The sequence below is a fragment of the Cotesia glomerata genome, linkage group LG7 (genome assembly GCF_020080835.1).
Source record: "Cotesia glomerata isolate CgM1 linkage group LG7, MPM_Cglom_v2.3, whole genome shotgun sequence".
Taxonomy (NCBI): Eukaryota; Metazoa; Arthropoda; class Insecta; order Hymenoptera; family Braconidae; genus Cotesia; species Cotesia glomerata.
This window is the reverse complement of record NC_058164.1, coordinates 24,344,307-24,372,074: the sequence shown is the minus strand read 5'-3', so window position 1 is coordinate 24,372,074 and position 27,768 is coordinate 24,344,307. Positions and strand designations below refer to the sequence as shown.

Sequence of the window (27,768 nt, the reverse complement as noted above, 5' to 3'; positions counted from 1 at the left end):
ATATTGTTCTTTAAGGACATTCATACGTAAAAATTAATAGTAGATATAAATTTATATTTTTTAGTATGATAAGTTTAATTAATGATCTTCCCTAAAAAATTGAAATTTTCTTAAAGCTTCAATGAATTTCATTAAAAGTCACTACTCATTTGGCTCTAGCGTATGAACGTCCTTAAAGTATTTAGACAGTATTAATTTCGTTAAAATTTAATTTATTTTCGTATATTCATTACATTATCATTGCTTAATTATAATAAATAAAATTTAACTTTGTCAAATAATTCTCATCCATTCTTCACTTTTCAAATTTCTCTTCCGTAAAAAAAAAATTGCATAGTTTTATTAGTGGCGGATTTTTTGTCAACTACTTCTTCATTTATCAATTACATTTAATAAACAAATTTTTTACAATAATGCAGCGAAGAGATTGTAAATTTTATTGAATTTTTGCATTTAAAGCGAGGAATTTTTTTAGCCCAAAGACATTAAAATTTTTTACGGACAACAAATTGTTAATTTGTTAATTAAATTGTTTATTATCTTAAGATAATTAGTAGGAATAAATTAAGTTATTAATTACAATGAATAATTTCTAACAAGGCAAAGGCTACAATTTAAACCGAATCAACGATAAAAATTATCCATTCTAAAGCTAATTACGAGTACTTAGACTTTAAAATAATCAATAACTTATCAATAGGATTTCTTATTGTAATTAATAATATACATTTGATTTATCGATAACAATGATATGCATAAAACAACGTGGCTATGATGGAAAAGCCAAGTAACTTTATTAATCGACGCGCAGATACTCTTGAAGAAGAATTCTTCTCAACCTTTTTGCGCTTCTTAGACTTCCGACGCTTTCGCGAGTATATTGCGTTGCTTGAATTCGTCGGTGAGTCTACATTGCAGTAACTTACGTCGCAACAGCTTATACATATCTAAAACAAACAAAATTTCTATAAGTATTGACAAGTAACATTAACAACTATTATCTAAAAGCTGCTTTTATTGAACTATCGAGAGTAGAGCAGTACCTCAACGCTTCGCTTATGAGGCGTGCAATATTAATAGCCAGTTATTAGTTTGATAAAGATTGTTACATTACCTTCTGAGTATCGATCGGTACGCAACCGACTGATGCTGGACCGCATTCTGCACTACTGGCACAGCTTTTGCTCACCTGATAACAGTATTATTTCTATATTATCGATTGATGTTTTCAATTTTATCATTCTTTTTACAATTTTTATAGTTTAGTATCGTGTATTTATATTTTTAAACATAAAATTGGAGAGTTTGATTAAAAAATAAAAGTAACATTTAGTCGATAACATGAACGGAAAAAAATGCGATAAATGCAACTGCATTGTCTTACAAATTTATTAATCTTAGGTCACATAATATTTGTCAGAATAAAATAAAAGAAATGTATTACTGGGCGCTTAAAATTATACTTATGACGTTTTTGAGATTTTTGAGCTCAAAATATAATTTATGTGATATTTTTAGCTCGCTGAGCTCAAAGAAATAGTATTTCTATGCATTTGAGCTCTTCAAGCTCAAAAGTCTGATAGAAGTTCCGTAGAACATAAAATTGGAGAAGTCAATTAATATATTAGAGTAACATGTTGCCGATAAAATGTCTAACGAATTTATTAATTTTATGTGACGAAGAAAAAATTATTCATTCAAATAACTGTTTAACAAATTTTCTTATCGACGTATCTCATATAGATAAGGTAGATTTCACATTAATTTTATCGATCGCCGATAAAGATGTATTGAAATTAACCCTTATAACTACCCGCAGTTAGCACAGGTTGACCATCAACTAAGTTTATGTTCAATGGTTTACGTCAACTTTACGTTAACTTTGCGTCAACTTCTGCTTTTGTAACAGTTTCCCAGAACTTAACTTCAACTTACGCATAAAGTTAGCGTAAATCTATTGCCGGAATTTTCCGAAAGGTTCGCTCAAAGTTAACGCGAAGTTGCAGAAAGTTAACGTTAACTTCACGTCAACTGTTATAAGTATAACTGTTGTTCTATTGTTAGCGTAAACTTTTGGTCAAATTCCGGCCGCAGGTTTATGTGAACTTCGTTTCGCTTGTGCTAACTGGGTAGTGCTTTCATGAAAATTATTTGACTTTACATAGTTACAGTTAACTTTACATCAAGTTTGCGCTAATTCTTCACTAAACAACAATTGTAAGCAAATTGACAAAAATATACAGCCGCAATTTGAATACAAGTTAACACCAAACTTTTGGTTATATTTCCTTTCAACTTGACTATAATACTTGCACAGCAAGTCTTGTAGTCAAATTGCAGAGTAACTTATAGACACTTTAACTAAAACTGTTTGGTTTGCAAACTTTTACCATAAAATTGGCTACAAATTCTGGCAATAAATTAACCATAATTTTGAGTTAAGGTGGCTATTAGGGATAATTTTGTTTAATAAATTTTCTTATCGACGTTTCTTATGTAGATAAGGTAGATTTCGAATAATTTTTATCAATCGTCGATAAAAGAGGTGTATTGAAATTAATTTACGGAAAATTAGTTGATAAAATAGAACATTTTTTGTTTTAGGTAAAAATTTTCTCCAGTAAGTTCAAACCCGGAAAAGTTTGGTGAAGTAAAATAATTTAGGAAGAAAAAAATGTTGATATGACCAACAAATAATAAGAGGTAAGGTTATAAATTAAAAAAAAAAATTAATGTGTCTAATTAACGGCAAATTAAATCCGTTGGATAAAATTATATTAATTGAAGCCTATAATCAGACATTACTCATTCACGGTCATTGTTAGTGTTCTATTGACCTTCGTAAATATATTTGGGTCACTGGAGAATTCCAATATTGTGTGTGATGTGAGCATGCGCATAATTGGGTCTATTAATAGAATAAAATGGGGAAAAATCAACAAAAGGAAATCTTCTGATTGATAAAGTGTCTCATGGTAGAATCACACAGAACTTGAACTTACCAACACACTGTTGCCCCGACTGTCGAGTATGTGGAGTGACCTGCAGAAGTCTTTTCCATCCGGCGGGCAGGGGGTGTCGATCGCCCATGTGTTGCACATCTACCAAAATAAATAACCAATTTATTATCTATAAAACCAAAATAAATCCCGTTTAATTAAATGAATTATAAATGTCAAAACGTATAATTTATTGATTATCGGCGGGAAACTTTATTTCTGATACTAAAAATAAATTGGAGATCAATATAACCGATAACAATAACAACAAAAGCGGAGCAGGCGACAGCGAAAATAAATCATTTGATTTATTTTTGGTGTTATTGTTGTTATTGTCGGTGAAACGTCTTCAATAGGTTTGGGAGCCCTATTTGGGGGCTTGAGCTTTCGAGATGTAATTGGTATGATTGTGCTGGATGTGTGCTATCGATACTGGATGCTCGATACTAAATGTGTGCTCAGATATTGGTGTTTAGTAGAAGGGGGTTGTTTATTGGAGTATTGAGATTGTATGGCTGACCTAAGCGGGCTTCGTGTATTATTCCTAGAAGTTAATGGCTAGCCTACCTGATTGTCGCTGACGTTGACACAGGTGTAGCATGTGAGACCTGCAAAACAATTGTCGATTATTGATTGTTATTATCATTATAATTACGGTTAATATTATTGTGGGGATTGATGCTCGAGACTTCATCAAATTGGCCGGATGATTGCGGTTGATTTTTGACTGAGTATTGATTTTATCCATGCGATGAGATAATTTGTGACTTGGAGTTAGATGTATTGTTATTACGTTATCAGATTGATTTTATAATTATGCTAAAGCTTATTTAGCCAAACGACAATTCTAATACCAAATACATAAATTACTTAGGCAATTTTACAATTATTATTGAACTTTAAGTAGATCTAAGTACCTTCCTAGTGTAAAGAATATCTATAAAAAAATAATGTGTAGAAATACTTTTGTTATCTTAAAATTAATTTTTAAATTAATTAATAACATTTTGGAGGAAATTTCCGATAAATTTACTCATTAAATAATTATGAGGAGGAGGATGGTTTTACTTGTATCACTGTAGAGTGTTTTACAAGGGAGGGTGGGGAATTATTGTCTCTCCACTTTTTTCTCCGCAATATAATCTCTCAACCCCGTCATTATAACTCTCAACCACTTTTTTCGTCCCCACCCCCCTGCATGTCGGGATTTTTTCTTTCATGCCCGACACACATGTGCTGCGACTGTGGCCGACTTACGCGTTATAATCAGTACCTGCATTTGCATTACGGTCTTAAATAGTATGGAGGTACTTCTATAATGACATTTTACCTCCATAACTATACGGGAAAACCACAGAAAACCCGACCGGTACAGAGGCTGGCAATGAAACGCACATATTCTTAGTTTATAATCATTGAAAAATATTGGTGCGCGCCGGAATCGAACCCTGGTCCCACTCTTTTGAAATGCAGGTACCGAGCCGATTAGGCTATTGCCAACCTTTCATTAAATAATTATTAACATTTAATTGACTAATAAAAAATATAGCACTTTGAATTACCGGTATACACTTGACAACACCGCAAGAGTTCCCTAACCTTAAAATTTATTTATGTTTACTGTCTAACTAAAATTACTAAGATCTTCTAGCATTTAAAAAACCGCTGTTACTTATGCGCCGAGTAACTGCGCAAGCGGTGTTGCCAAGTCAAATACAATAAGACTTTAAAGAACGCAAGTTCCGAGTGATTTTTCATAAAACATATAAAATATCTCCGTAATACGTTTGGAAATAGTTATTTTCGATACGTATGCGCAATGGTAGGCATTTTGGTAAGCTTGAAGTGACGTCACGAGGCTGAGATTATGAGTGCATTCTCAACAAAACCGAGTACGTTGTTATCGGTCGAGCGAAGCGAGACCAGATAAAACGTACGAGGTTTTGTTGAGAATGTATTTATAATCTCAGACGAGTGTCATCACTTCAAGTTTATTACCAAAATACCAACCTTTGCGGATTTGTATCGAACAAAATTTTTTGTAATAGCAACGGCGAAACTCGGATTTGAGAGGATGCAAATAAAATGTTATTCATTTATGAACTGTCACACGTAAATAATTGCAAACTAAAATATTAGTAAAATTGTTTACAAGAATCGACTTGTCGCCAAGATTTTTTTTTTTCGATTCATACTCTCCCTGGTGGATGATTGTAGAAATCCGAACAAAAACAGTTTCACTGTAAAAAAATCGCGCCAAGTCCACGTTCATAAGACTATTAAGAAAAAAAATTTTTATTTCTTTACAAAAAGATATAAAATAAAAAATTAAAAAATCCAAGTAACCGATATGGTTGTATATGATTTTTGGACATTAAAAAAATTTTGTCGTAAATTTAAAAATTAAAAGAAACAATTTTGGAACGTATTTAGTGTGCGTGGTTACGAAATATTTCACTTTTTATGAAATTCCTAAAATCTATCTACTAGGACTTTTAAAAAAAATTGAAGTACACAATGACGCACACCAAGTACGTTCCAAAATTGTTTCTTTTAATTTTTAAATTTACAACAAAATTTTTTTAATGTCCAAAAATCATATACAACCATATCGGTTACTTGATTTTTAATTTTTATTTTATATCTTTTTGTAAAGAAATAAAAATTTTTTTTCTTAATAGTCTTATGAACGTGGACTTGGCACGATTTTTTTACAGTGAAACTGTTTTTGTTCGGATTTCAGTATTTTTTGTAATTATAATAAAAATTGACAATTTTAATTTAATACATTTCCGGTGGCAAACTATCCCCTTTAAGCTATAGTTCATGTAAAAGTTATTCTTGCGCCGCCTGGCGTGTGTAATTGCAAGCTGTCAAATATCTTTTTTTCACTGTAGTTTCCCATCTATTATAAGATTAGCATGCATCCTTATATTATTTAGTCTCTGGCCGTCCACTTTTTACATAAGAAAAAAGTTAAAATCTAAAAATCTGGGTCGCTATAGTTTGTGCTGATTATTTTTAATAATTTTAAATAGAAATTATAAAGATAATTGATAATACTCAAGTAATACGCGTAATAAAAAGCATGAACTACTATTATAAAATATCATATAAAAAAAAAAATCAAAATAAATTTGAAAAAAAATTTGTAACCTCAAAAAACCGTTCTGCTTACGGTATATACACACACTCGGTAGTCTGGCTTGAGAACGGAACTTGGCGCCAGACTCTATCGAGTCTGTTGATAAACGAAACTAAACATCCTAAATATCCTATAGTACTTTTTAGCATCCATGCGGGAATGTAGAGACAGATAGAGAGAGAGAGATGTCACTTATCCTTACGTGTGCGTGAAAAGTAGACTCAACTATAGATGACCAGATATCATTCATTTTACCCCCCCCCCCTAACTATAGCTCGAAAATCCAAGTTTCGCGGTTGGTATTACAAAAAATACTTTTTTATTGTTTTAATCGAAAGCTTATTATTTTTTCAATCAAATTCAATGAAAATAAAATTTTTTTTAAATCGTTAATTGCATTAAATTCTTAACCAAATACACGGCTGGTGGAATCTCCATTTACTTACATGTAAAAATTACAATTTTCAAACCTAATTATTTGATAAAATATCACGGAAACCTACTGTTTTTTAAGTTTTTTATTAATTATTAGGCTACGTAGATTGAATTTACAAATTTTCAGGAAGTTTTAAAAATTTTACTAGTTCGCGTGGATCTCCTTCATAGACTAACTCGGCGCGCAGTAACCTATCGGATTCGGCCTTTGCTTACTAAAGCATTGGACCGGGTTCGAGCCCGGCGTATGTAGGATTTAGAACGGAGTTCTAAACTGATTTAGTAACAAAATTTTTAATTTATTTGGGAGAAAAAAATATTTTTTACCCATCAATATTATTTTTTACAGTATAATAAATCATTTTTTTATTATAAATAAATTATATTAATATAAACCAAGCTTTATTATCCCTGAATAAAAAAAAATATTGAGACAAAGAAAAAACTATTGAAAAGTATTGGATTGACTAGAAAACCAATACTTTTCAATACTTTTTTCTTTGTCTCAATACTTTTTTTTTATCAGGGATATCAAAATAAATATTTGTTTCCACCAAATAATATTTAGTAGTAGGTACTAAGTATTTGTTTGGTAAGTATTGTCGGTAGATGGCAATGCTATAATTCCAATGTGATACATAACCTATTAAGAAAGTTCGAGCGTAACTAATGAGTCAAAATAATGTTAAATTTATTTTTTTATTTTAGTCTTCCCAATATTCATCAAAATTCTTTATTTTAATTTAAAATAATTTAAACAATTTAATAATTGATGATTTTTACTTATTTAATTAAGTAAAGTAATAAAATGACTTCGATATTTATTACTTGCCGGAATAAATAAACAGATTTGGCAATAGCGCGCTTGATTATACCCATAACAGAGACGTGGATGAGTGAGTGAGTTAAATATTTCTCTTTCTGTAACTATACTTCTATCCTTTTCTTTTTTCTTAGCTGTTGACGCGATGTTGTCAAATCGTTATTCGAATGAATAGCTGACGGTAAACGAGTTGCAAACATAAAATTTGACTTTAAATATTTCTAAAATTATATCGGTAATGTATTATTATTAAATTGTTTTTATATTTTGCAATAATCCAAGTTTCTTGTGTATAGTTTTTTATCCGTTAAAGTTGGGAGGTTAATATTGAAAAAAATAATTAAAGTCTCGACAAAACGTTTGTTCGCCATAAGAGCCCGTGTATAAGGAGATAAAATATGTGATTTTTTAAATTTAATATCTAAGTAACTAAACGGTGAATCTTTTCTAAATTTTGGGATTAGATGAATGACGTATTTATTTATACGTATACTTAATTTCAAAGCTCAAAGTTGAAAATTATTTATTACATTAGATTCGCTCGAACTTCCTTAACTGACTTAGAATACTTTATTTAGCTTGATTTTGGGAGATTTATCTTCCCTTTGAAAACACACATACTCCCAAATTGCTTATATGTCATTTCTCAGTGGAGTTTAGTTTAAATTTTTCAATTAGTCTATTATTGATATGTTAAAAACTTGTTTAATTTTAAATTTTATAAATGTCTCAAATAAAAAATTATAATTTAATGAGATTATTTTCTTTATAACCCGAGTAAAAACAGAATCTCGCCGCACCACCGCCGCAACACCGCTGCACGGCTTTTTAAGCGCCGCACCGGCGCTGCACTACAGCCGTGACAATTTTGGTTATTTTATAAGTGCCGTATCACCGCCGCACCACCGCCGTGACAAGTAAAGAATTTATCTATTCGCCGCACTACCGCCGCATCAGCGCCGTGACAAGTAAATAAATTTCTATTCGCCGCACCACCGCCGCATCACAGCTGTGACGCGCCCGGGTAAAAATAAAATTATTAATTTTTACGAAAAAATAATAAATTTCGTTCGACCGCCGCACCACCGCTGCACCACCGCCGCACCATACCACTGTTTGATGGTATATACATTGAAATAATATATTCGTTGATCATTCAAATAGCTTAACTAAATTTTTTAAGTTATGTATGGCTTGCAGTGCAGTTGGCAATGTTCGAGACTTCCATGCAGACGATCCAGGTTCGAATCCCATCACAGTTCAATTTTTAAAATTCTTTCAGAGTATTTCAATAGGCGTACCGCTTCTGTGCAACCCGAGGACGAAATTAAAAATCTTCATCAACAATACGACTAAAAAAATCAATAATTTCGCGGTGCTTTGGCCTGATTTAAAAAAAATTTTTTTTTTTTAATGTTAGGCATTCGATTAAAAGGAGGTTGATCAATAGGTCTTACATAAAGATTTCTAGTCGCATTATTTATTAATTAATTATTGCGTGATAAATTAATTATGATACCATTTTTTGTGAAATTGTAGGTATGATTTAGCATTGGTGCGGCGGTGGTGCAGCGGTAGTGCGGCGATGCTAGGGGGAGTAAATTTTTAGCGTGCGGCGTAATAGTCCGCCAAACGGCGGTCGTGCAGCGGTGGTGCGGCGGTCGAACGAAATTTATTATTTTTCCGTAAAAAATAATAATTTCATTTTTACTCGGGAATATCTTATATTTTTACTTAAAATTATTAATTTTAATTATTTTGATTTATTTTGAGTAAAAAAGTTAGGTATGCTAAAATTAGTTAAAAAATTAATTTCTTTAATATCAATAAACGATTTATTGCATAGCAATAAATAATTTGTTAAATACTACTAAATATTTATTTGGTTGAAATAAATGGGCTTTAATAAATGATTTAGTAACTATTACTAAATATTTGGTAATTAAAGTTTTGTTACTAAATTATTTAGTAACTATTACTAAATCTTGTTAAATAAAACTAAATCCTTTTATCAGTGCGTTAATTTATATTTTCAATCATATTAAAGACTATTTGAGTGATACTAAAGACTACTCGAGCTACCGCTTTGCAAACGGAAACTTCTGACTACTTTTCGCCACCTAGCGGCAGTCGCAAAACTATTATTCTAATTTTACTTCAAATTTTAAATAAAACTGCGGTACCCGTCACTATTTCATTGAAATAATTATTTTAATTAAGTTTTATCAAAAAATAAAATAAATTAAAACTTTTTTAATTTTTTTGGAAAGCTTCAAGAAACCTGACACAGGAAAATGCTCTTAACTTACATGATGTATACATCAGAAATTAATCTTCTTATTTGAGAAAATAATCTTCTCATAGCAAAATTTAATAGGCTTACTTTGGAGAAGATTAACTTTGAGAAAAAAAAAAGTAGGAATTTTCAATGATAAATTTGTTTAAAGAGTAATATTAATAATTACAAATTAAAGTTTTTCATGCCTACTGGTCAAGTGACTAGTGAACCTTATTCAAGCCAAGCGATGGACATTTCATCTACACTATTGGTCGAGAGACATTCTCTCTTTGCATTAGTTCTATGGGGTCCATCGAACTTGAATACTAGTAAAGCTGGAAGTTTTGTGGTATCTGTTCGAGTTGTAAAGATGTTAAACAAATGAAAGAAACTACACGGAAAGAAAATTGAAGGAGTTTTTACTATTTTACTATTGTAATTTTTACTAAATAAAATAGTAACGGTGGACTATATTTCTCATTTAGTAATTTTTACGATCTACTATTGTAAATTTTATCCAACAAATAAGACTAGCAAAAGTCTTAAAAAGTCGGATACTATAGAGCAAATTATACAATATATGTTTGTAAACTTTACAATTCAACTATTGTAAAAATTCACAGTTGGTTTTTTTAAAAGAAATATTAGGGAGGGAGAGAGATAGAAGGTTGGACTAATTGGTACCTGAACAGTAATCGAAAAAAGAAACCGACATTCTCGTGCTATCTGGGAATCGAACCCAGAACTTTGTGTTGGCAGCCAGAGACTCTCCCTCTACGCTATCCGAGGTAAACTAAGACCCACATCCTTTAACATTTACATAAACTCGGAGTCTAGCGCTGTGCACGGCCATCACTCACACTAATTGAGAAACATTCCAATTCAACTATTGTAAAATTTGCTATAGTTCTATTGGAAAGATACAGAGGCAGCACTGGAAATTTTCATCTCTTACTTTTTACAATAGTAATATTGTATTTTTTAATGAATAAATAGTATTTTTTCTTCTAAAATATTTGACAATTAATAGTAATAAAAGTATAGTCCAGCTTTACAATAGTTGTATCGTAAATTTTCCCAGAATTTTTTTCCCGTGTACATGAGAGTAAAGATAAACTTTGAAAAAATAAATAAAACTTTAATTTATATATACATAAGGGGGCGTCCATAAATTACGTGAGGCATTTTTGAGAATTTTTTAACCCCCCCCCTCCCCCCTTGATGAGATTTCGTAAGATTTTCCTCAACTCCCTCCCCCTCCCCTAATCTCACGCGAGATTATTCAAAATTTATGTTTTGGCTGTAAACGGGTTGGATTATTGAGAAAAAAAGTGCCATTCGGCTACACCCGATATGGATAGGTAGATTTCTTGTTTGAATATTGAAAAAAACACGTTATTAAAAGGCCGTAATGTCCTAAAATTTATTTTTTATTATATTTTTGCAAATAACGATATGAGACTGACTACAGCAAATAGATATTTAAAGACATCTACCTAAAAAATAGTATTTTTTACATATAAAAGTCATTTGATGATAAAAGCTAAAATTTAATTTATTATTGATTTTTTTTGAATTTTCTCAATTACGAAATAAATTGAAAAAAGTATTAAAAGTTGACGAACAATACAGTCAACTCTCTGAAAATGTCCGCTGTTGGGGCTGTAGGGGAATATATTTCTAAGAATGGCAGTTCCCCCTCTACCATACCATCGTCGTTAACTTTTTTCGTGTTTTTAAACTTAGTCGACAACTCTCCCAAAGTGTCCGCCGCTCGGCTTCGGTCATTTTAATATTTCATTTTAATACTTCGGTCTTCATTGATTAAATTAATATTGAGTTGAAATAATGCGTTTACATGATTCTACATTACTTCTTTTGTAAACTAAAATAAAGTTAGGCTCATTATTTTTATTCTTCAATATGTATAGAAATTAATTTACTTATTAGATAAATTGATCGCTATAAATTGCTACTTTTCATCACACTAACTACATTTTTAATTTTGATTGTTTTAATCATTTAAAATTTAGTTCCAGATACTGAAGATATTTCCAACCCTGATATTTTACATCAAATAGAAAATATTCATGATGAAAATTTTTTTAATGATTTGCGTGAGCACCCTATCCCTCTTTCATCACAAGATAACTGTTCATCACTTTTCTCTGAATCAATCAATGTTCTATATCCTGCAGAATTCTAATTTCGTACTTTTTATGTCTTTTTTAAATCATTAACTTATTTTTTTCTCAGTTTTAGTTTATAAAATGGAATTTTGTATTTTTACTAACAGACTGTACTTATTCTTTATGTGCAAGCATAGAAATAAAATTTCATTTGCACTTAATTATCCAAGAAATCTTTTATATTTATACTAATTCATATTATATATGTGTTAATTATTTAAAATATGTATTGATTATTTATAAGGTCTTAAATTTTTATATTTTTAATTAGTAGTTTATATGGGGACATTTTGAGAGAGCGTGGTGAGAAAATTTTGGCGGACATTTTCAGAGAGAGCGAAAAAATTCATTTTTGCTTATTGGTGGGGGAAAGATCTAAAAGTGAAAATAGGGGAACGGACACTTTGAGAGTGGTCATTTTGAGAGAGTCGACTGTAGTTTAAGGAAGTACGAGCGCTAGACGGGGTGGGGATAGGTATCGACTCTAGCGCGGTAAGGGGAGAGCAGTAACCATATGATTTTTCTCAATGTATAGATATACATTTAACATTGGCTAATGGCGGCATTTATTTTTCTTTTAATTAATACACTTTAATTAGTCGGGAAAGTGTAAATTTTTTTGAATAAAATTTATCACTTATATATTTACTTTCATCCATAAGTTTTTTAAAAATATTCACCGACAGTTTTACGAGAAAAATACAGAAAGGTATCAATGCTTGAAGGTTACCCCATAAGACCAATGTTAAATTGCTCATCTTTAAAGTTAACTATTTATTTAAATAATCGGGCAATCTCTTTCAAATTTTCGGAATTTGTTTAGACATATTTAAACTTGATATTAAAAAAAAATCAAGCCTTTTATCAAAAGTTGCCTTGGTGCTCGTACTTCCTTAAATTGAAGATAATTAAACATATTATGACAAAATTGTATTAAAATTACAACATGAGACCGGCTACCACCGATAAATTTCTAAAGAAATCTATACCTAAAAAATTAGTGAATCCTATCGATCAATAATCAAATTAAACAATCGAGCGCTACTTTGCTGCTCTGCAGGGTTCAGACGAATACGACAAACACTATTGTGTCAAATTTGGCCATATTTTATTATAGAAATACTAATTCACGCAATTTAACACTGTTTTCTGCTAGAGAAAAAATTACGTGATATTTGTTAAGATCCCCCCCCCCTTCCCCCTAAGTGAGATTTGGTAAGATTTAGCATGATCCACTCCCCCCCTAGAACACCTCACGTAATTAATGGACGCCCCCTAATGGGTCAATGAAAAAAATAATTATTAATAATTACATTAATAAAAATATGAAAAAAAAGTTGCAATAAAATTTTAGTACTTACGATAAGTATCTTCTCCATTAGTCCCCGCAGTTCTCTTAACTCCGTTTAATTTAACCAGAATTTGATCGTTAGTGTCGTCGGCGTCGGACAAAAAATTTCTCCCGTGTGTTTCCGCAGCCAGAAGCAGTCCGACCATCACCCACGTGATCATTCCTCACATCTCTTGATACAGCATAAAAGTGCAAAAAACAACAATCCATTAGTCGGCCGGAACATTAACAATATACGCCACAAAATCCAACAAATAAAATAAAACTCCACAAATGGAATCTACAACTGTCCGGAGATATTATTTTAACATTCAATTTAAGTTGTTCGGTAATTTACTTGAGAGACTAAACTTGATTTTCTTTAAAATCCAGGCAGACTTAAACTTGCGCTCGAAATAAAGTGAATGGGAGAAAGAAGGGTCAAAATAAATTAAATAAAAAAAAAAAGACAGATAAAGTAAGAGAGTAGAATTACTATACAAAACTACCCAACCCTGGCCATCTACTTGTCCATTCTGATGTGCTCACAGCTTATACTTTTTTTTTTAGGTTTTAGTTTTTCCTTTAGGGGAATGAACCCCCACCCCTCGACTTTCCGGCGATAGTGCTTGTAAGCATCATTTTTTTATTGATTTTTTACGGATTAAAAGGACTTTCACAGTCATATGCCCGTATGTATGTATGTATGTATGTATTGGTCTGCTGTGTCAACGGGTAAAAAAGTCTTCTCTCGGATGAATCGTCATATGTCATGTGGAAATATAGAATTTAATGAAAATTTGTACATAGAGTTCTTTTATTGGCATAAAAGTGCAAAAAAATAGTGGATTGATCCTACGGAGAGAAAATTAAAGGGATTTTTATTATTTTACTATCGTTATCTATATTATTGAGAGAATAAGAAAAATTTTGTTTCCAGGGTAGTCATATGATAAATAGGTTTTTTTAGTGTCATTGAAAAGGTCTTGATTTGAATTCGTGCTTTTCTGCATTCAAAAATGCTCTATCTTTAGGTACATGAGAAATGACCTTGTATTTCGTGAACTATTGACATTTTCAAAGATATAAGCTCATCTTGACGTTACACTCATCGAGACCTTTCATTTAAGTACCCACATCAATTTTTCATATATTTTATATATTTATATATATGTATATATGAAAAATATATCAAAATGCATGTGGGTACTCAAATGAAAGATCTTGATGAGTGTAACATCGGAATGAGCTCATATCTTTAAAAACGTCAATATTTAAGAAAGTACGATGCGATTTAAGATAATTAAGAAATTACCTTGTATCTTATGAACTATTGACATTTTTAGAAATATAAGCTCATCTCGATGTTATACTCATCAAGACCTTTCATTTAAGTCCCCACATCAATTTTTCATATATTTATATGTATTATATATATGTATATTAGGGTGATTCAAAAAAACTTTTTAATTTTTTTTTTTAACTCTTACCCTCTCAAACGTTTCTATTTGATATAAAAAAAATCCTCACCCGACACGAGCCCTATAGCTTAACTCTAAGGGGTCGCTTTTTTTATTTTAGTTTCCCATTAGATTAACATGGGAAAAATTCTTTTTTGTTTTAAATTGAATTTACATATAATTTACGCAATTTTTTTTACAAAAAACGATTTTATATTCTTAAAGTAGAGTCTTAGAGCTTTACAAAACTCTAAGACAAAGTATGATTATCTCTACAAAAAGACTAGTTACAGCCATTTAAAAATGACTAAATTTCGAAATTAAAAGAAATAGTTGGCAATTGGGTCATTCCATGTCAGATCGACAAATAGTTAGAATCGATCTCTTTCGATTTGGACAAATTTTTATCAGCAGTTTTCGTTTATCATTATATATGAAAAATATATCAAAATGCATGTGGGTACTCAAATGAAAGCTCTTGATGAGTGTAATATCGGGATGAGCTTATATCTTTAATAACGTCAATTGTTAAGAAAGTACAAGGCAATTTAATATAAGTCATTATTCAATAAAGCAAAATTTTACTTTTTTATAGCTCACAAGTCACGGCATTCACATATCGACTGCAAGGTTGCTAATTTTTATTAAATAAAATAGTAACGATAAACTATACTTCTTATTTAATAATTTTTAAGATCTACTACTTTCTTTTTTTAATGAAATTTTTAGGACGGAGAAGGATAGGAGGTTGGATTTGACGATGTAAAGCGGGTTGTAAACACGATAGCGTCTACAATTCTTAAGGGATCTTAATGAAACTCAACGTACTTATTCTATAGACCATTACGAAGGTCAAGTTTGAATTTGAGCTAAATCGGACAATTAGTTTAGAAATTACAGCATTTCAAAATTTTGAAAATTTCAAAATTTCAAATTTTTACTGCTTTTCTTTCAAATAACTTTTGAATGTCTCAAGATATTTGAATTCTGTGAAATGTTTCTGAAAGCTGAGACAATAAGCTTTAATTTACATATTTATATGTATTTCTAGACCAAAAAATATTTATTCTGGGTCCATTTCAATAGAATTTTACTCTTACAGTCGTTTTGTTAGGCTTATTTTGGAAGAACAATTTTTAAACTAAGAAATTTTTCTTGAATAAAAAATTTTTCGTCTTAATCCAAGACAATTAAATTCTTCAAAAATTACTTTATAGGTTCCAAAATTATTCTCTTGATTCAAGTTAATTTTTTTAGAGTTACATAACATTAGCTACGGTTTCATAACACTTTCTCAATTAAAAAACTTTTTTACTATTAAATATTTTTCAACAAAGCCCATTTTCATGATTGTAAATTGTCAGTTAGCATAATTTCCCACGAGAAATGTACTCCATTTACGAGGGTTAATTGTCTAACGTGAAATAGTTACAAACTGTACTGAGCTTTATATGCAATAATTCATACGCGTCATTTACCAAAATTTTATTACGCTAGGAAACTCCTGCGTAAAACGACCGCTAACATTTTTTGTTTATTCTATACCTTCCCTTATTCTGTTTTTATAAATATTTATAAGCAATTTAACCGCTGGATGACACAAAAAAAAAAAAAATTTTTTTTCTCGGCCATCAATCAGTTTTATTCTAAATTACAAAACTCGAGACGTTAATTTATAATTGCAAATTTATTATTAACAAAGCTTACCATTAAGACTTAAGAAAATTACATACTAAATTCTACATTCCATATGAAGGAGAAAAAAGTAATTAGTCTTATGATTTACTAAGATGAAACACATTTGCGTAATGAGAAAAATTCATTTAAATAATTAAAGCACTAATACTTGGTAAAAAATGTAAAGCTTATGCTGTACTTTAATTTCTTTCACTTAAACTTTATTTTTTATTCCACATAAAAAGAGATGTTATGTTTTTAATAAACATTAGAGTTGAAAGATGGTCAGGTATAAAAACGTCGCTGTTTAAATTATTCTTTAATGTTTTTACAAAATTACCCACAGAAAAATTTAGATAAAAATAAACATTATACTTTTATGTACATTAATAATTACTAGCAACTTTGTAGTCACTATGTGACTTTCGTGACTTGTGAACTATAAATAGATAAAATTTTGCTTTATTATATAATGACTTTTGTTAAAGTGCACTGTACTTTCTTAACTATTGATATTTTTAAAGATATAAGCTTATCCTGATGTTACACTCATCAAGAGCTTTCATTTGAGTACCCACATGCATTTTTGATATATTTTTCATATATACATATATATAAATATGTAAAATATATGAAAAATTGATGTGGGTACTCAAATAAAAGGTCTTGATGAGAGTAACATCGGAATGATCTTATATTTTTAAAAATGTCAATAGTTTACAAAATATTTGTTAAAATGCTCTAGACTTTCTTAACTATAGACATTTTTGAAAATATACACAGTAAAAAATATTGTGTAAAATCAACACAATTTCTGTGTTAAATACCGTCAACACAAAATTAATGTTAAATTTGTGTTGTTTCAACACAAAGTTTGTGTCATTTTAACACATAGTTTGTGTCATTTTAACACAAAAATGTGTTGAATTTTAACACTAATTTTGTGTTGACGGTATTTAACACAAAATTTTTTACTGTGTAAGCTCATCCTGATGTTACACTCATCAAGAGCTTTCATTTGAGTACCCACATGCATTTTCATATATTTTTCATATATAAATATATATGATATATATAAATATATAAAAAATTGATGTGGGTACTCAAATGAAAGGTCTCGATGACTGTAATGTCGGGATGAGCTTATATCTATAAAAATGGCAATATTTCACAAGATACAAGGATATTTCTTAATTATGTATGTAGAGATAGAGCATTTTTGAATGCAACCTAAATACTAATTATAATAAATTGACTATCGGTGAGAATGATATAAAACCTTAAAAAAGCACAAATTTAAATCAAGACCTTTGCAATGATACTAAATTTCTCTAAAAACATCGATTCTATCATATGACTATTCTAGACACCAAATTTTTCTTATTTTCTTAATAATATAGATTATATATTAGATAAGACGAAAAACGATTTTGTAATCGATTAGGCTACAAATTAATGACGTAGAAGAATCGAAAAAAAATTTATATTTTTTTGGTACTAAATATTTTCGACTTAACTCTCTACTAGCGAGAAAATTTACCAACCATGCGCCACCTGTTGGAATTTTTTAACACTATTTTCAATAAAAATACTATTTATGGGTTTATATGACTATATTATGCTATATATAGATATATTAAGTGATATATATGTAAATATGTTCTAATATGGTCATATCTGGCCAAAATATATTAATTAAATTGTGGGGAATAATTATCAAAAAAAAATTGTAATTAAATCAGGAAGCTGCCATGTTTTCATAAATTATCTTTTTATATCAAGCCATATAGACTCCGCCTATTTATTAATAAAAATTCTCAAGAAAATCTCGACCCTACCCCTTTGAAACCATAAGGCGTGATCTACAACACACTCACCAGTTGTGATTTATACGACATCTTAAAGTCAGCGTATGCAAAAAACAAAGAGGAAAATTCTAATGTTATACACCGAAAACTTTCGTCATAAAAGTTTGACGTAAAAGGCTTTGAGTGTACAAAGACAAAAAACATCCTTTTTTTCTTCTCTATAGAGCGTTTCGCCCGCAAAGTTTTCGCTTCAATATATACATCATAAAAATATATACAAAAAAGAAAAAATTACTTCATCGCAGTTTGATAATCGGATATGCATGTATTTGCATGCATTGATTTTTAACATCCAATATTTCACGTTTTTTTTTTTTTTTTTTTTTTTTTTTAATTATAGTTTGCAATAAATTGTCACTTAAAACGGGGTAGTAATTAATATTAATGTAACTTTTAACCACTGGTGTGTGAGTTTAAATTGAAGATTGCAGATAACTCGGACCTTGTAATTGAAAATTGTAACACCTCCCCGCTTGACAGTTCACGCCGGGCCGTTCAATTTTATTCCAAAAAAACAAAAGAAACCATTCGGAAGCTGAAATGCTGGACTATTATTGAATTTGTGACAAGTTTCAAATGTTTAGACGAAGATTTACTGTTTACAAAAGATTCTTTACAATTTATTATTGTAATTTTATCAAAAAATTATTGCATTAAATTCGATTAGAAAAAATTTTTCCTAAAATAATAATAATAATATATAACTAAATTTATTAATTAAAAAAAAATTCGATAATTAATTTAAAAGTATTTAGAACTAATTTTGTTCAAATAAAAATTTTCTGGTTTTGTTACAATAGCGTAAATTCAGTCAGTGGAATTAATAATAATATATATATATATATATATTATTATTAATTTTAATGTATATTAATATTAGTTCTAATGTATATAATGTATATTAATATTAGTTAATATGTATATATTAACTAATATCAACGTATTGAAAATGTTTCTATTAAATATTAAATTACAACCATCAAGCCAAATAAAACGACTGCAAGAATAAGGTTCTATTGAAATGATCCCAAATAGAAATTTTTTGGCTTAGAAATACATATAAACATGTCAATTAAAGCTTATTTTCTCAGCTTTCAGGAACGTTTCACAGAATTCAAATATCTTGAGGTATTCAAAAGTTATTTGAAGAAAAAGCAGTAAAAATATGGAATTTTAAAAATTTTGAAATGCTGTAATTTCTAAACTAATTGTCCGATTCAGCTCAAATTTAAACTTGACCTTTGTAATCGTCCATACAATAAGTATGTTGAGTTTTATTAAGATCCCTTAAGAATTGTAGACGCTATTGTGCTGACACACCGCGTTATATCGTAAATATATACATTAATTATTGAATCATATGTATTTCCTCACTCAGCTCGTCAATAGCAAATTTTTTAAAAGTTCCGTCGAAGAAAAATACAAATTGTATTTTAACTATTGTATTATACAAGTGTTAGATAGATTATATAGTTAGATTTTTATGGAATGTACTGAAAAATTCTATTGAAATGAACCCAGAATAGATATTTTTTGGTCTAAAAATACATGCAAACATGTAAATTAAAGCTTATTTTCTCAGCTTTCATATGCATTGCACAGAATTCAAATATCTCGACGCGTTCAAAAGTTATTTAAAGGAAAAACAGTAAAAATATGGAAGTTTCGAATTTTCAAAATTTCAAAATTCTGCAATTTCCAAACTAATTGTCCGATTCAGCTCAAATTCAAACTTCACTTTCGTAATCGTCCATAGAATAAGTATGTTGAGTTTCATTGAAATCCCTTAAGAATTGTAGACGCTATCATGCTTACAACCCGCATTATATCGCCAAATCCAATCTCCTATCCTTTTCTCTACTTAAGGGGGTATTCTGATCTAGAAATTTGAAAAAATCGATTTTTTTTGCATATTTTCAAAGTTTAAACCTTTAAAAATATATCCTAAAATGGATTTTTAAAAATTCGAATTATTTTCGGAGATACAGTGGATTTTGTGACGCAACTGCTTCTGCTTCTGCGAGCTTCTGTTTCTTCCAAAGAAGGCAGAACAGCTCGATTAGCATCACCGATTAATCCAAAGTGAGTATTAAATATTATTATATGAGTTACTCTACTGAAATTGTTTCTCAAACTTTAAACGCGTTTTTCTCGAAATTATTTTTTTTGAAGTGGTTGACATGATATCTCAAGTTCTACGTAACTGATTCCTTTGAAATTTGATGGGAATCTTCTTTATATATCTCTATATCGCGTCTACTTTGGATTTTAAAAAATTTGAATTTGAAGTATTTTCAAAGAATTCGAAAAGGTAAAAAAAAAATTGATATTTCATGTCGACGCCATTTCGTGAATTTTTTTTTTTTCTTTCGGCTAAGTTCAACGCGATAGCGACATCTTCACAGATTGAGAATTTTTCAAATTTTTAACTTCCCGCTAAGAAAATCGAAGATTTTCAAAAATCGGAAAGTTATTGTTTTCACCCCGTTTTGCAAAAATCGAGTTTTCATCAGATCTCGACGTTTGAAGGTCACAGGAAGCTTCCCTGACTATCCCCGCGAGGTTGTCACGGTGTCTGTATGTGTGTGTGTGTGTGTGTGTGTGTGTGTGTGTGTGTGTGTGTGTGTGTGTGTGTGTGTGTGTGTGTGTGTGTGTGTGTGTGTGTGTGTGTGTGTGTGTGTGTGTGAAAGTATGTGAACCGCTTATAACTTTTGAACGACTTGACCAATTTCATCGCGGTTGGTACCATTCGAAAGAGCTTGACCAAACTTAGATTTTAAAAACTATTTGGACCGATTCAGATCAATAGATTTTGAGAAATCTTCAAAAAACTGAAAAAAAAATTTTTTTCAAATGTGGTTTTTTTGGAATAACTTTTAAACGGCTTGATGGTTCAATTCCAAAAACTAATCAGCTCTTAACCTCAAAAAACCACGTCGATCGCCACCAGTTCGGTCAAAATCGGTTGATTCGTTCGAGAGATATCGTGAACGAAAGAAAACCGAAAAAGTGTTTTTTTCGGAATAACTCCGAAATTCCTAGCGCGATCAATTCAAAATTTGAGATTCTTTGTGAGGCTTAAAAAACTGCGTCGAATGTTGCCAACCACGTGAAAATCGGTTTATTCATTGAAAAGTTATTGCGGTTTAAAAATTCAAAAAATAGTGTCTTATCAAATCCCTATCAGACTTTTGAGCTCGAAGAGCTCAAAAGCATAGGAAAGCAATCTCTTTGAGCTCGGAGAGCTCAAAATAACCCATAAATTGTATTTTTGAGCTCGAAGAGCTCAAAAACGTCATTGGTGCAATTTTAAGCACCTAAGAATGGAATTAGCGGGAAGTTGCAGGGATGGCCTTCAGGGTCAACCGTTTTCCTAATTTTTTTTTTATATTCTTAAAATGTCAATAAGCATCTCATATAAAAGACGGATAGTAAAGATCTTTTTCATTTTTTTTATGTTAGTTTAAAAAATGCCTAAAATTTAGGCTTCTAGACCAGAATACCCCCTTAAAATTTCTTAAAAAAAAACCGATGGTCCCTTTTTACGATAGTTGAATTGTAAAGTTTACTAACACGTCTTGTATAATTATTTTTTAGTGTATTGGACTTTTTATGGCTCTTGCTAGTTTTATTTGTTGAATAAAATTTACGATAGTAAAATAGTAAAAATTCCTTTAATTTTCTTCGCGTTTTACCGTATATATATTTATAAATACATTAACTTTTGAACTATATCTATTCTCTGACTCAGCTCGTCGAATTAAGTCGTAATATAGCTAAAAGTTTCGAGGACAAATACAATAGTTAAATTTTTATAAAATCTACTAAAAATAAATGGAGCTCAATAATAAATTATTACGATTGAATCTAGATATTGTTGATGTTATTTTCACTAATTGGCGGCTGTTGACCTAAATATTTGGCTCACACCCGAATGCGGGACAGGAAACGAGAAAAAAACAAAAAAACCAGAGTGGGAAAATAGGGTGAATGCATGAGGGTTGTTTACACGTTCCATATATGTTCCGTGTTGATTCAGGTGGAGAATTCTTTTCATCAGTGGTATCAATACTCCTGATTAGCTGGTTTGATTATCCGCCAACGAATGTAGCTGGAAATATTTTTTGTAAAAATATTCTGTTCGATTTTTTTAATAAGATTTTTTTTTGGCAAATTTAATTAACGAACTAGAAATTTAAAGCGACTGTATTCCTTTTGTGGAGATTAAATTCTCACTAAAAACGTCGGTAAATATTCCTATCGAATGTCAATTCCAGCAATTACACTCCATTAACTTGGTATTTTATCTTTTATTGCTTTTGCGGGGGTTGAAAATAATAAAAAACATTTTTATCTTTGTGCTTGTAATTTATTTAAATTTCAATTGAGTTTTTTAATAAAAATTTCTGCTCTATCGACAGAAGAATCACTCTCACTTTTTTTTTAGGAAAAAAATAACAAAAGAGTGTACTAATAGGCTTAATTTCAAATTTTTTAAATTTTCAATTGAAAATTTTTTAAGAATTTGGAATTTATAAATAATTAGTGACCGGTGGGACGTTTGACTCTAGAATTCCGTCAATTATAAACTATAAATATGTGACTGGAACTTATACTATAGTAAAATTTATCTTATAATATATAAAAATAACTAATTAACAACATCGCTTTGTCAAAAATCTCCATTACTTTTTAAGTTTCTCGTAATTATCATTTGACTGAGTGTGACTGGTGGGACTAAGAAAAATCCTTTTCTCTTACCAAAGATATACTTAAAGTCCAATTTCAGTTCGACCACTGAACTTTTAAAAAATACTTCTCTCTCAATAAAAAATTTATCCTACAAACATTCAATATTATGAAGAATTAGACTGATTACCTACGTAGAAACAATTAAAAAAATTTGTTTTTATTGTGACTGGTGGGACAGGCATTTGTGACTGGTGGGACAAGTACAAAATGTCTACATCAAGTTGTTTATTAAAAAGACTTTTATACTATATTAACCTTAGGAACATTATTGTTTATATATTTAACTATAAACTATTTAGGATAATAAAAAAAAACTAATTAAAAAACACAAATAAAGGATTTAGCATGCTAACAACACGATCTTGATAAACTTAGGTGTTAATTAATAACAAACATAAAAAAATTTATTCTTAAAACTATAATAATAAATATGTTAGTTAAGGGGTTATACGCTGTTGCAAAGCTAAAAAAACAACATTTTTTTATGAATTTTTTCTAGACACAGTTTTTAATTATCAATTACAAGTGATGGTTATTTAAATAGAGCCTACTTTCAAGAATACAATAGCGCGTCAATCATGTAAAAATATAAATGTGCACCGCTCCTGTAGAAGATGTTCTGAACGACCTCTAAAAAAAAGGCGCTTGGCGGTGATCTCCATTTCGGTGGTTTGGAGATGGTTTTATCTGAAATAAAAAAATATCATGAATTCTTTTACAGGATAGATTAATGCAGGTATTGGACGAAGGAATAAGAAAAATTTTGATTTTTGACAAAATGGCGTCTATTTGTAAAAAATTTTTCGTTTTTGTTGAAAAACAATTTTCCAAATTGTTAAAAAAAAAATTAGGAAAACGGTTGACCCTGAAGGCCATCCCTGTAACTTCCCGCTAATTCCATACTTAGGCGCTTAAAATTGCACCAATGACGTTTTTGAGCTCTTCGAGCTCAAAAATACAATTTATGGGTTATTTTGAGCTCTCCGAGCTCAAAGAGATTGCTTTCCTATGCTTTAAAGCTCTTCGAGCTCAAAAGTCTGATAGAGATTTGATAAGACACTATTTTTTGAATTTTTAAACCGCAATAACTTTTGAATGAATAAACCGATTTTTACGCGGTTAGAAGCATTCGACGCAGTTTTTTAAGCCTCACAAAGAATTTCAAATTTTGAATTGATCGCGCTAGGAATTTTGGAGTTATTCCGAAAAAACACTTTTTTCAGTTTTCTTTCGTTCACGATATCTCTCGAACGAATCAACCGATTTTGACCGGACTGGTGGTGATCGACGTAGTTTTTTGAGTACTACTTCTATACTAAATAGAAGTTATTCCAAAAAAACCACATTTAAAAAAAATTTTTTTTTCAGTTTTTTGAAGATTTCTCAAAATCTATTGATCTGAATCGGTCCAAATAGTTTTCAAAATCTAAGTTTGGTCAAGCCCTTTCGAATGGCACCAACCGCGATGAAATGAAGCTTCCTGTGACCTTCAAACGTCGAGATCTGATGAAAACTCGATTTTTGCAAAACGGGGTGAAAACAATAATTTCCCGATTTTTGAAAATCTTCGATTTTCTTAGCGGGAAGTTAAAAATAGTAATAATTTTTTTGAATCTTATTCCTTCGTCCAATACCTGCATTAATCTATCCTGTAAAAGAATTCACCATATTTTTTGATTTCAGATAATCCAAATTACCGAAATGGAGATCACCGCCAAGCGCCTTTTTTTTAGAGGTCGTTCAGAACATCTTCTACAGGAGCGGTGTACATTTACATTTTTACATGATTGACGCGCTATTGTATTCTTGAAAGTAGGCTCTATTTAAATAACCATGACTTGTAATTGATAATTAAAAACTGTGTCTAGAAGAAATTCATAAAAAAATGTTGTTTTTTTAGCTTTGCAACTGCGTATAACCCCTTAATAACAAAGATAAAATGAATTTGTTGTTAAAACTATTAAAACAACATTTGACCCGGATACAAGTTAGTACGGCTGAAAAGTTACTAGGAGAAAAAAATCGATTTTCTTATTGATTAAAAAAAATTTTCTTTACAAATTAGTAATATATAAAATTTTAATAATAAATTAGGACTCAATTAGAATGAATTAGAAAAATTTTAGTCATTTTCCCATTTTGCATGGAATGCCCCATAAAATTTTTTAAAATAGTGCACGGAAAAAAGTAAACTATAATAGTTTATTTATAAATATAAATAATGCTGTGAAGCGGGAAAGAATAGGAGTTACGGTAATTATTACGTGAAGCGTTCCACATTCACGTAACAGGATATTGGTAGGAAAGGATTGAGAAAGGAATGTGGAGAGGATCATCTTAATGTGAGTTTATAGAATATGCGAGAAAAAATTATTAGATAGCTCGGACTGGGATTCGAACCCAGAACCTTCCGAAGACATGTCGGTTACTCTACCAATTGAACTGGCTGACACTTAGTTCTAGGCGTAAATTTTTCTTATCGTGTCTTATTTATAAAGCATTGTATCTTAATCAAAAGCCTCTAATTAGGCGAGACTTAGAAATTCTTGAGCCTCGCCTACGCCGAGGAGATATTCGTCAAGATTATCTTGAGTTACCGGTTTATCATTCAGCGAAGTATGAAAAATCATTCTTGATTTCTGCGGTTAAAATCTGGAATCAATTACCAGCTGATTGTACGATGTTACCAACGTTTATGGAGTTTCGAACTGCTTGTTATGAATATTTTTTACAATCTGATAGATCATAATATGTATTCATTGTATTAGAATTTAGTGATGATTGAGTGATTGAGTGACTGAGTGTTTAACACACTACATTATATATACTACTTTATATATATACTTTATATATACTACTTAACACACTACTTTATATATTATATTAAGATTTTTTGTATCAATTGTGGATGGCCGCAAGGAGTTTCGACTTCCTGGCCAATTAAATAAATAAATAAATAATAATAATAATAATAATAATATTCACTTTGATTCCGGTTAATTTTTATAGTTTCAAACAGTAAAGCGGACATCGGGGTGGCAAAAATATAAATATTACAGAACTTAATGTAAAAAGTTAAAAGCTACAATTTATAATTTAATATCCAAGATAAGTGATTAGTAGCGGTCACTATAGCAAATAACGACTCTTTCATCTTAAAATATTACAGTTTCAAACAGTAAAAATTGCCATTTCAATATATAGTCCATATTATGAGGAGAAGGGGAACTCAGATGAGGAGAAGGGGGTCTCACTCTGGGAGAATTTAACATTTGAAACAGCAAAAATTATACTTTTAAAATATACATTTTACCAGTCCAAGCAAGTCAATAATTACAGTTTGATTTTTAGCGTTGCGTTTAAAATTTACCATTTTACTTTGTAAATATTGACGTTGCTTGTATTAGAAATTTACTAACTTTATTTTATACTTTTTACATATCATTAGATCATTTTTTAGATACGAAATGATAAATATCAGTCTGAATTGTTAATTATTATACTTTAACATTTTAGACCTTTACATAGCGAATATTATTGTTTGAAATAGTATTTTCTTCCATGTAATATAACGTCCACGTTTTCCAAAAATATAAATAACTAATTTGTCCCCGGCTCGAAATTTTCTCGCCGGAGTCCAGAGTCATAAACGGAGATCACATTATCAATAACAAAATATAAACAAAACACTTCATTTTAAATAAATCAAAAAAAGGAAACCTCTTTATTGGCCTGATCATATTAATAAACGATATAAACAATATAAGCAAATTAAACAATATAAACAATACATTAGAACACTCTTTTCAACAAATATCAAAAGCTTAAGTGATAATATGTACAAACTTTATGTCAAAATTAACAATATTCGAACATAACCCGCACACACCGTTTGTTTTTCCGTTTTCGGTGCCACCTGGTGGCTAAACTCTGTCTACTACCTTTACAAAGTAGTAATCCTACCGATGGTTACACCGTCAATCGCGGCCCTACCCTGATAGCCAAGTTGGCCGCAACTTTCTGTCAATCTACTGCCGCAACTTGTCACCAACTTGGCGGCAACTCTTGGAAAGTAACTCGGTTGGTGTCAACTTGTTCACCAAGTTGTCACCAAGTTGTCAGCAAAAGTTGCTCTGAAACTTTTTCACACCAAGTTGACGATAAGTTTCTCAAGAAATTTGGCGACATATTGCGGCAGTAGATTGGTCTCTTTTTTCTCAGAAACTTGTAGCCAACTTGGCGCCAACAGTTACAAATTCGGAAGTTGACCGCAAGTTGTCGCTAAGTTGGTGGCAACTATCTGACACCAACTTGGTTGGTCTGAAACTGTGGCTATCAGGGTACCTGGGCCTTGGTCAGACTCCAGGTAGAGTATCATCCTCTCGAATTACTTGGTGAAGAGTATTCAACCGAGTAATTCTCCCGAGAAAGAACTTCTTTTATCCGAACAAAAACAGTTTCACTGTAAAAAAAAATCGCGCCAAGTCCACGTTCATAAGACTATTAAGAAAAAAAAATTTGTTTTTTTCTTTACAAAAATATATAAAATAAAAAAATTAAAAAATCCAAGTATCCGATATGATTGTTTATGATTATCGGAAATTAAAAAAAATTTTGTTACAAATTTAAAAATTAAAAAAAAAATTTGGAACGTATTTAGTGTGCGCGGTTGCAAAATATTTTACTTTTAATAAAATTCGTAAAATCTATTTACTAGGACTTTAAAAAAATTGAAATACACAATGACGCACACCAAGTACGTTCCAAAATTTTTTTCTTAATTTTTAAATTTATAACACAATTTTTTTTAAT

General features: G+C 30.3%; 1 protein-coding gene across 2 annotated transcripts; it reads right to left on the bottom strand.

Annotated features, from left to right (window-relative positions):
• Positions 1-470: 470 nt before the first annotated feature.
• LOC123269935 lies at positions 471-27,768 on the bottom strand. Of its 2 annotated transcripts, XM_044735883.1 has the most exons (7): positions 27,756-27,768; positions 20,907-20,912; positions 13,231-13,392; positions 3,567-3,607; positions 3,003-3,101; positions 1,115-1,189; positions 471-947 (listed from the first exon to the last, which is right to left on the bottom strand). In XM_044735883.1, the coding sequence occupies exons 3-7, from the start codon at positions 13,379-13,381 to the stop codon at positions 735-737; spliced, it is 579 nt and encodes a 192-aa protein (XP_044591818.1). In that variant the 5' UTR covers positions 13,382-13,392; positions 20,907-20,912; positions 27,756-27,768; the 3' UTR covers positions 471-734. The 2 variants fall into 2 exon arrangements, with proteins under 2 accessions (XP_044591818.1, XP_044591817.1); XM_044735882.1 differs by lacking the exons at positions 20,907-20,912; positions 27,756-27,768 and having other exon boundaries at positions 13,231-13,695.